Source organism: Petromyzon marinus, chromosome 80 (genome assembly GCF_048934315.1).
Source record: "Petromyzon marinus isolate PM22_M1 ecotype Great Lakes invasive population chromosome 80, UKy_Petmar_22M1.pri1.0, whole genome shotgun sequence".
In the NCBI taxonomy this organism is placed as follows: Eukaryota; Metazoa; Chordata; class Hyperoartia; order Petromyzontiformes; family Petromyzontidae; genus Petromyzon; species Petromyzon marinus.
The window spans coordinates 8,652,439-8,663,695 of NC_133746.1; the positions used below are offsets into that span (position 1 = coordinate 8,652,439).

At 54.9% G+C, this 11,257-nt stretch overlaps 1 protein-coding gene across 1 annotated transcript in view; it reads right to left on the bottom strand.

Annotated features, from left to right (window-relative positions):
- The window catches only part of LOC116958700 (glycogen [starch] synthase, muscle), a 74,638-nt gene that overhangs the window by 52,900 nt on the left and 10,481 nt on the right, over positions 1-11,257 (bottom strand). The window contains exon 5 of the mRNA XM_076057289.1: positions 6,778-6,922. Coding sequence (XP_075913404.1) covers positions 6,778-6,922 — 145 coding nt within the window. The remainder of the gene's footprint in view (positions 1-6,777; positions 6,923-11,257) is intronic.

The window sequence follows — 11,257 nt, forward strand, 5'->3', positions numbered from 1 at the left end:
GAGACCGTGTCTCTGGCTCAGAGTGAGACTCCGGGAGACCGTGTCTCTGGGTCAGAGTGAGACTCAGGGAGACCGTGTCTCTGGCTCAGAGTGAGACTCAGGGAGACCGTGTCTCTGGGTCAGAGTGAGATTCAGGGAGACCATGTCCCTGGGTCAGAGTGAGACTCAGGGAAACGGTGTCTCTGGCTCAGAGTGAGACTCAGGGAGACCGTGTCTCTGGGTCAGAGTGAGACTCAGGGAGACCGTGTCTCTGGGTCAGAGTGAGACTCAGGGAGACCGTGTCTCTGGGTCAGAGTGAGACTCAGGGAGACCGTGTCTCTGGCTCAGAGTGAGACTCAGGGAGACCGTGCCTCTGGCTCAGATTGAGACTCAGGGAGACCGTGCCTCTGGGTCAGATTGAGACTCAGGGAGACCGTGTCGCTGGGTCAGAGTGAGACTCAGGGAGACCGTGTCTCTGGCTCAGAGTGAGACTCAAGGAGACCGTGTCCCTGGGTCACAGTGAGACTCAGGGAAACCGTGTCTCTGGGTCAGATTGAGACTCAGGGAGACCGTGTCTCTGGGTCAGAGTGAGATTCAGGGAGACCATGTCCCTGGGTCAGAGTGAGACTCAGGGAAACGGTGTCTCTGGCTCAGAGTGAGACTCAGGGAGACCGTGTCTCTGGGTCAGAGTGAGACTCAGGGAGACCGTGTCTCTGGGTCAGAGTGAGACTCAGGGAGACCGTGTCTCTGGGTCAGAGTGAGACTCAGGGAGACCGTGTCTCTGGCTCAGAGTGAGACTCAGGGAGACCGTGCCTCTGGCTCAGATTGAGACTCAGGGAGACCGTGCCTCTGGCTCAGATTAAGACTCAGGGAGACCGTGCCTCTGGCTCAGATTGAGACTCAGGGAGACCGTGTCTCTAGGTCAGAGTGAAACTCAGGGAGACCGTGTCTCTGGGTCAGATTGAGACTCAGGGAGACCGTGTCTCTGGCTCAGATTGAGACTCAGGGAGACCGTGTCTCTGGGTCAGAGTGAGACTCAGGGAGACTGTGTCTCTGGGTCAGAGTGAGACTCAGGGAGACCGTGTCTCTGGCTCAGAGTGAGACTCAGGGAGACCGTGTCTCTAAGTCAGAGTGAGACTCAGGGAGACCGTGTCTCTGGGTCAGAGTGATACTCAGGGAGGCCGTGTCTCTGGCTCAGAGTGAGACTCAGGGAGACCGTGTCTCTGGGTCAAAGTGAGACTCAGGGAGACCGTGTCTCTCGGTCAGAGTGATACTCAGGGAGGCCGTGTCTCTGGGTCAGAGTGAGACTCAGGGAGGCCGTGTCTCTGGGTCAGAGTGAGACTCAGGGAGACCGTGTCTCTGGGTCAGAGTGATACTCAGGGAGGCCGTGTCTCTGGCTCAGAGTGAGACTCAGGGAGGCCGTGTCTCTGGGTCAAAGTGAGACTCAGGGAGACCGTCTCTATGGGTCAGAGTGAGACTCAGTTAGACCGTGTCTCTGGGTCAGAGTGAGACTCAGGGAGACCGTGTCTCTGGGTCAGAGTGATACTCAGGGAGGCCGTGTCTCTGGCTCAGAGTGAGACTCAGGGAGACCGTGTCTCTGGGTCAAAGTGAGACTCAGGGAGACCGTGTCTCTCGGTCAGAGTGATACTCAGGGAGGCCGTGTCTCTGGGTCAGAGTGAGACTCAGGGAGGCCGTGTCTCTGGGTCAGAGTGAGACTCAGGGAGACCGTGTCTCTGGGTCAGAGTGATACTCAGGGAGGCCGTGTCTCTGGCTCAGAGTGAGACTCAGGGAGGCCGTGTCTCTGGGTCAAAGTGAGACTCAGGGAGACCGTCTCTATGGGTCAGAGTGAGACTCAGTTAGACCGTGTCTCTGGGTCAGAGTGAGACTCAGGGAGACCGTGTCTCTGGGTCAGAGTGATACTCAGGGAGGCCGTGTCTCTGGCTCAGAGTGAGACTCAGGGAGACCGTGTCTCTGGGTCAAAGTGAGACTCAGGGAGACCGTGTCTCTCGGTCAGAGTGATACTCAGGGAGGCCGTGTCTCTGGGTCAGAGTGAGACTCAGGGAGGCCGTGTCTCTGGGTCAGAGTGAGACTCAGGGAGACCGTGTCTCTGGGTCAGAGTGATACTCAGGGAGGCCGTGTCTCTGGCTCAGAGTGAGACTCAGGGAGGCCGTGTCTCTGGGTCAAAGTGAGACTCAGGGAGACCGTCTCTATGGGTCAGAGTGAGACTCAGTTAGACCGTGTCTCTGGGTCAGAGTGAGACTCAGGGAGACCGTGTCTCTGGGTCAGAGTGAGACTCAGGGAGACCGTGTCTCTGGTTCAGAGTGAGACTCAGGGAGACCGTGTCTCTGGGTCAGAGTGAGACTCAGGGAGGCCATGTCTCTGGGTCACAGTGAGACTCAGGGAGACCGTGTCTCTGGCTCAGAGTGAGACTCCGGGAGACCGTGTCTCTGGGTCAGAGTGAGACTCAGGGAGACCGTGTCTCTGGCTCAGAGTGAGACTCAGGGAGACCGTCTCTATGGGTCAGAGTGAGACTCAGTTAGACCGTGTCTCTGGGTCAGAGTGAGACTCAGGGAGACCGTGTCTCTGGGTCAGAGTGAGACTCAGGGAGACCGTGTCTCTGGGTCAGAGTGAGATTCAGGGAGACCATGTCCCTGGGTCAGAGTGAGACTCAGGGAAACGGTGTCTCTGGCTCAGAGTGAGACTCAGGGAGACCGTGTCTCTGGGTCAGAGTGAGACTCAGGGAGACCGTGTCTCTGGGTCAGAGTGAGACTCAGGGAGACCGTGTCTCTGGGTCAGAGTGAGACTCAGGGAGACCGTGTCTCTGGCTCAGAGTGAGACTCAGGGAGACCGTGCCTCTGGCTCAGATTGAGACTCAGGGAGACCGTGCCTCTGGCTCAGATTAAGACTCAGGGAGACCGTGCCTCTGGCTCAGATTGAGACTCAGGGAGACCGTGTCTCTAGGTCAGAGTGAAACTCAGGGAGACCGTGTCTCTGGGTCAGATTGAGACTCAGGGAGACCGTGTCTCTGGCTCAGATTGAGACTCAGGGAGACCGTGTCTCTGGGTCAGAGTGAGACTCAGGGAGACTGTGTCTCTGGGTCAGAGTGAGACTCAGGGAGACCGTGTCTCTGGCTCAGAGTGAGACTCAGGGAGACCGTGTCTCTAAGTCAGAGTGAGACTCAGGGAGACCGTGTCTCTGGGTCAGAGTGATACTCAGGGAGGCCGTGTCTCTGGCTCAGAGTGAGACTCAGGGAGACCGTGTCTCTGGGTCAAAGTGAGACTCAGGGAGACCGTGTCTCTCGGTCAGAGTGATACTCAGGGAGGCCGTGTCTCTGGGTCAGAGTGAGACTCAGGGAGGCCGTGTCTCTGGGTCAGAGTGAGACTCAGGGAGACCGTGTCTCTGGGTCAGAGTGATACTCAGGGAGGCCGTGTCTCTGGCTCAGAGTGAGACTCAGGGAGGCCGTGTCTCTGGGTCAAAGTGAGACTCAGGGAGACCGTCTCTATGGGTCAGAGTGAGACTCAGTTAGACCGTGTCTCTGGGTCAGAGTGAGACTCAGGGAGACCGTGTCTCTGGGTCAGAGTGATACTCAGGGAGGCCGTGTCTCTGGCTCAGAGTGAGACTCAGGGAGACCGTGTCTCTGGGTCAAAGTGAGACTCAGGGAGACCGTGTCTCTCGGTCAGAGTGATACTCAGGGAGGCCGTGTCTCTGGGTCAGAGTGAGACTCAGGGAGGCCGTGTCTCTGGGTCAGAGTGAGACTCAGGGAGACCGTGTCTCTGGGTCAGAGTGATACTCAGGGAGGCCGTGTCTCTGGCTCAGAGTGAGACTCAGGGAGGCCGTGTCTCTGGGTCAAAGTGAGACTCAGGGAGACCGTCTCTATGGGTCAGAGTGAGACTCAGTTAGACCGTGTCTCTGGGTCAGAGTGAGACTCAGGGAGACCGTGTCTCTGGGTCAGAGTGATACTCAGGGAGGCCGTGTCTCTGGCTCAGAGTGAGACTCAGGGAGACCGTGTCTCTGGGTCAAAGTGAGACTCAGGGAGACCGTGTCTCTCGGTCAGAGTGATACTCAGGGAGGCCGTGTCTCTGGGTCAGAGTGAGACTCAGGGAGGCCGTGTCTCTGGGTCAGAGTGAGACTCAGGGAGACCGTGTCTCTGGGTCAGAGTGATACTCAGGGAGGCCGTGTCTCTGGCTCAGAGTGAGACTCAGGGAGGCCGTGTCTCTGGGTCAAAGTGAGACTCAGGGAGACCGTCTCTATGGGTCAGAGTGAGACTCAGTTAGACCGTGTCTCTGGGTCAGAGTGAGACTCAGGGAGACCGTGTCTCTGGGTCAGAGTGAGACTCAGGGAGACCGTGTCTCTGGTTCAGAGTGAGACTCAGGGAGACCGTGTCTCTGGGTCAGAGTGAGACTCAGGGAGGCCATGTCTCTGGGTCACAGTGAGACTCAGGGAGACCGTGTCTCTGGCTCAGAGTGAGACTCCGGGAGACCGTGTCTCTGGGTCAGAGTGAGACTCAGGGAGACCGTGTCTCTGGCTCAGAGTGAGACTCAGGGAGACCGTCTCTATGGGTCAGAGTGAGACTCAGTTAGACCGTGTCTCTGGGTCAGAGTGAGACTCAGGGAGACCGTGTCTCTGGGTCAGAGTGAGACTCAGGGAGACCGTGTCTCTGGGTCAGAGTGAGATTCAGGGAGACCATGTCCCTGGGTCAGAGTGAGACTCAGGGAAACGGTGTCTCTGGCTCAGAGTGAGACTCAGGGAGACCGTGTCTCTGGGTCAGAGTGAGACTCAGGGAGACCATGTCTCTGGGTCAGAGTGAGACTCAGGGAGACCGTGTCTCTGGGTCAGAGTGAGACTCAGGGAGACCGTGCCTCTGGCTCAGATTGAGACTCAGGGAGACCGTGCCTCTGGGTCAGATTGAGACTCAGGGAGACCGTGTCGCTGGGTCAGAGTGAGCCTCAGGGAGACCGTGTCTCTGGCTCAGAGTGAGACTCAAGGAGACCGTGTCCCTGGGTCACAGTGAGACTCAGGGAAACCGTGTCTCTGGGTCAGATTGAGACTCAGGGAGACCGTGTCTCTGGGTCAGAGTGAGATTCAGGGAGACCATGTCCCTGGGTCAGAGTGAGACTCAGGGAAACGGTGTCTCTGGCTCAGAGTGAGACTCAGGGAGACCGTGTCTCTGGGTCAGAGTGAGACTCAGGGAGACCGTGTCTCTGGGTCAGAGTGAGACTCAGGGAGACCGTGTCTCTGGGTCAGAGTGAGACTCAGGGAGACCGTGTCTCTGGCTCAGAGTGAGACTCAGGGAGACCGTGCCTCTGGCTCAGATTGAGACTCAGGGAGACCGTGCCTCTGGCTCAGATTAAGACTCAGGGAGACCGTGCCTCTGGCTCAGATTGAGACTCAGGGAGACCGTGTCTCTAGGTCAGAGTGAAACTCAGGGAGACCGTGTCTCTGGGTCAGATTGAGACTCAGGGAGACCGTGTCTCTGGGTCAGAGTGAGACTCAGGGAGACCATGTCTCTGGGTCAGAGTGAGACTCAGGGAGACCGTGTCTCTGGGTCAGAGTGAGACTCAGGGAGACCGTGCCTCTGGCTCAGATTGAGACTCAGGGAGACCGTGCCTCTGGGTCAGATTGAGACTCAGGGAGACCGTGTCGCTGGGTCAGAGTGAGCCTCAGGGAGACCGTGTCTCTGGCTCAGAGTGAGACTCAAGGAGACCGTGTCCCTGGGTCACAGTGAGACTCAGGGAGACCGTGTCTCTGGGTCAGAGTGATACTCAGGGAGGCCGTGTCTCTGGCTCAGAGTGAGACTCAGGGAGACCGTGTCTCTGGGTCAAAGTGAGACTCAGGGAGACCGTGTCTCTCGGTCAGAGTGATACTCAGGGAGGCCGTGTCTCTGGGTCAGAGTGAGACTCAGGGAGGCCGTGTCTCTGGGTCAGAGTGAGACTCAGGGAGACCGTGTCTCTGGGTCAGAGTGATACTCAGGGAGGCCGTGTCTCTGGCTCAGAGTGAGACTCAGGGAGGCCGTGTCTCTGGGTCAAAGTGAGACTCAGGGAGACCGTCTCTATGGGTCAGAGTGAGACTCAGTTAGACCGTGTCTCTGGGTCAGAGTGAGACTCAGGGAGACCGTGTCTCTGGGTCAGAGTGAGACTCAGGGAGACCGTCTCTATGGGTCAGAGTGAGACTCAGTTAGACCGTGTCTCTGGGTCAGAGTGAGACTCAGGGAGACCGTGTCTCTGGGTCAGAGTGAGACTCAGGGAGACCGTGTCTCTGGTTCAGAGTGAGACTCAGGGAGACCGTGTCTCTGGGTCAGAGTGAGACTCAGGGAGGCCATGTCTCTGGGTCAAAGTGAGACTCAGGGAGACCGTGTCTCTGGCTCAGAGTGAGACTCAGGGAGACCGTGTCTCTGGTTCAGAGTGAGACTCAGGGAGACCGTGTCTCTGGGTCAAAGTGAGACTCAGGGAGACCGTGTCTCTGGCTCAGAGTGAGACTCAGGGAGACCGTGTCTCTGGGTCAAAGTGAGACTCAGGGAGACCGTGTCTCTGGGTCAGAGTGAGACTCAGGGAGACCGTGTCTCTGGGTCACAGTGAGACTCAGGGAGACCGTGTCTCTGGGTCAAAGTGAGACTCAGGGAGACTGTGTCTCTGGGTCAGAGTGAGACTCAGGGAGACCATGTCTCTGGGTCTCCCCGAGTCGTCTTACTCTGGCCCAGAGGTCCGGTCCACCCGCACCACCACCCACCAACCCCACCACCCACCCCACCCGCCACCCACCCCACCACCCACCCCAGCACCCAGCCAGCCAGCCACCCACCGGGTTTCCTCTTGAGCAGGTGCTGTGCCTCCACTCCGGTGATCTGCGACACGGTGGTGAAGGTGTGGGCACAGTGCATGGCCGCGCGCTCCATGCAGTAGCGGTGGTAGATCTGGCGGTCGCCAGCCTCCTTGTCCACGTCAAACTGAAGCACTCGCAAATGCCACGCACACACGCAGATATACACACACACACACACACGCAGATATACACACACACGCAGATATACACACACACGCAGATATACACGCACACGCAGATATACACACACACGCAGATATACACACACACACACGCAGATATACACACACACGCAGATATACACACACACAGATATACACACACACGCAGATATACACACACACGCAGATATACACACACACACACACGCAGATATACACACACACACAGATATACACACACACGCAGATACACACACACAACACACGCAGATATACACACACACACACAGATATACACACACACGCAGATATACACACACACACACGCAGATATACACACACACGCAGATATACACACACACGCAGATACACACACACACACGCAGATATACACACACACACACACGCAGATATACACACACACACGCAGATATACACACACACACGCAGATATACACACACACACGCAGATATACACACACACACGCAGATATACACACACACACACACGTAGATATACACACACACGCAGATATACACACACACGCAGACACACACACACAACACACGCAGATATACACACACACGCAGATACACACACACACACACGCAGATATATACACACACACGCAGATATATACACACACACACACGCAGATATACCCACACACACGCAGATATACACACGCAGATATATATACACACACACACACGCAGATATATACACACACACACGCAGATATACCCACACACATGCAGATATACACACACACACGCAGATACACACACACAACACACGCAGATATACACACACACAACACACGCAGATATACACACACACACACGCAGATATACACACACACGCAGATACACACACACACGCAGATATACACACACACACACACGCAGATATACACACACACACGCAGATATACACACACACACACGCAGATATACACACACACACACGTAGATATACACACACACGCAGATATACACACACACGCAGACACACACACACAACACACGCAGATATACACACACACGCAGATACACACACACACACGCAGATATATACACACACACGCAGATATATACACACACACGCAGATATATACACACACACACACGCAGATATATACACACACACGCAGATATACACACGCAGATATATATACACACACACACACGCAGATATATACACACACACACACGCAGATATACCCACACACATGCAGATATACACACACACGCAGATATATACACACACACGCAGATATATACACACACACGCAGATACACACACACACACACGCAGATATATACACACACACGCAGATATATATATACACACACACACACAGATATACACACACACACACGCAGATATATACACACACACACACACGCAGATATACACACACACACGCAGATATACACACACACGCAGATATACACACACACGCAGATATACACACACACACGCAGATATATATACACACACACACACGCAGATATATACACACACACGCAGATATATACACACACACGCAGATACACACACACACACATGCAGATATATACACACACACACACACGCAGATATACACACACACACGCAGATATACACACACACACGCAGATATACCCACACACACGCAGATATACACACACACGCAGATATATACACACACACGCAGATATATACACACACACGCAGATATATACACACACACGCAGATATATACACACACACGCAGATATATATACACACACACACAGATATACACACACACACACACGCAGATATATACACACACACACGCAGATATACACACACACACACGCAGATATACACACACACACACGCAGATATACACACACACGCAGATATACACACACACGCAGATATACACACACACACGCAGATATACACACACACACACGCAGATATACACACACACACACACGCAGATATACACACACACACGCAGATATACACACACACACGCAGATATACACACACACACGCAGATATACACACACACACGCAGATATATATATACACACACACACAACAACAACCGCCATTCGCCACTAAGTGGCGGTGACGTCACCACGACGCTTGTGCCAGGCTATGCGCACTTTGAGGCCACGTGAAGTGTCGAACGCCCGCTGGCAGGAGGTCACGGGGCAGACCCAGGTGCCACGGGTCGACTGACTGAGATGACTGGCTGGTGCACCACCTGTGCCCCCTACTGTGCCAACCTGCTGTGCTTTAGCCACCCGGCGCTCCGCTCGTTGTTGTGAGCGTCGCTCCTCCGCCCTCCGTTGTTGTTGGAGGGCGACTACCTCCAACTGCCCAGTAGCGTCCTTCACGAGCCTCCTCCACAGAGGCCGATCTTGACACTGCTGGTACCAGTCATCGGCAAGTCTACTAAGCTCCACGTCCTCCTGTACCACTTTACTCCATCTCTTCTCTTGCCCGTGCCGCGCCCGTTTAGCCCCCTCAATCCGGGCGAACAAAAGCTGTTTCGGCATGCGGAGGCTGGGCATGCGGGTTACATGACCCAGCCAACGCAGCCTTGCCTGCCGGAGGAGCTCACCGATGGGACCGTGCCCAGATCTTTCAAGGATTCGTGAGCTCCTCACACAATCCAGCCTGGTTAAGCCCAGGATGGATTGTGTGAGGAGGAAAAAACGGTGATCCAATCTCCGACCCCCAGGAACAGGTTTGCAGATTTGCTGAGCATTTCTGTGAGGTCCTGGGGGAGTGGAAATCCCTCAGCCAGGAAAACATCGTGGCACAAAGTGGGGATAACCCTGCTGAGGCTGCAGTGCCTCAAATATTGGAAGAAATCACCCCCTGTGAGTGGCTGGCTGAGGTGCCATCTTTTGAGGAATTAATGAAGGCGATCCGGAGTCTGAGACCAGGAAAGGCAGTGGGCAGAGATGATCTCCCAAGCAAAATGCTGAGAGAGAGTGTAGTTTGTGCACAGACTGCCCTATATGACATCATAACAACAATCTGGACCACTGGACGGGTTCTGCAGGATTGGAAGGATGCCCTGGTGGTCCCCCTCTTTAAGAGGTGTAGGGAATTCCAGTAAGACCTACATCTCTGCTTTATTGACCTGGTCAAGGCCTATGATACCATCAGTAGGCCTGGGCTCTGGGTTGTTCTTCGTGCTTTTGGAGTCCCCGACCCTCTGCTCACGATCATTAAGGACCTTCATGATGGTGAGCGGGCCCGGGTAAAACTACGTGGCCGGGAGTCAGAGCCATTCCCTGTACACCTTGGGGTGCGACAGGGATGTCCTCTGGCTCCCACATTATTTAACATCTATTTTGACCACATAATTCGTGAAGCCTTAAATAGCTGTACCAGGGGAATCTCCATATGGTACAAATATAATGGGAGGCTGATCGATGCCTGGGTGCGGTCAAGGGATGGCTCCATATTGCTCAACCACGTTATGTATGCTGATGATTTGGTAATAGCTGCTCATTCAGAGGAGGAGTTGGAGACGCTGCTGCTGAGACTGGAGCATGCCACTAAGAGATGGGGCCTTACCATCAGCCCCACCAAAACTAAGCACCTGCCTGGATATTTTGTACCATCGGACACTCCACGCCCACAACTCCCAATCGGTGATGGGGCAGTTGTGGAGAGAGTGGAGAGTATCCCATACCTGGGCAGTGTGCTTAAGACTGGCTCCAGTTTAACAGCAGAGGTCTCACTCCGAATCAGTCAAGCGGCAATATCTTTTCATCGGTTGCGTAACGCTGTGTGGAAGATACCTGGTCTGTCGCTCCGCACTAAGCTTCAGGTCTTCTCGGCCACGGTCATTCCCTCCCTTCTCTACGCTTGCGAAACGTGGACCCCCTAATGGAACATCTTCGCCGGTTAGAAACATTTAGGCTGCCCTGCCTACGATCCATCCTGGGTTTAACCAGACTGGATTGTGTGAGGAGCTCACAAATCCTTGAAAGATCTGGGCAAGGTCCCATCGGTGAGCTCCTCCGGCGGGCAAGGCTGCGATGGCTGGGTCATGTAGCCCGCATGCCCAGCCAACGCATGCCGAAACAGCTTTTGTTCGGCGGGATTGAGGGGGCTAAGCGGGCGCGGCACGGGCTAGAGAAGAGATGGAGTGATGTGGTACAGGAGGACGTGGAGCTGAGTGGACTTGCCGATGACTGGTACCAGCGGTGTCAAGATCGGCTTCTGTGGAGGAGGCTCGTGAAGGATGCTACTGGGCAGTTGGAGGCAGTCGCCCTCCAACAACAACGGAGGGCGG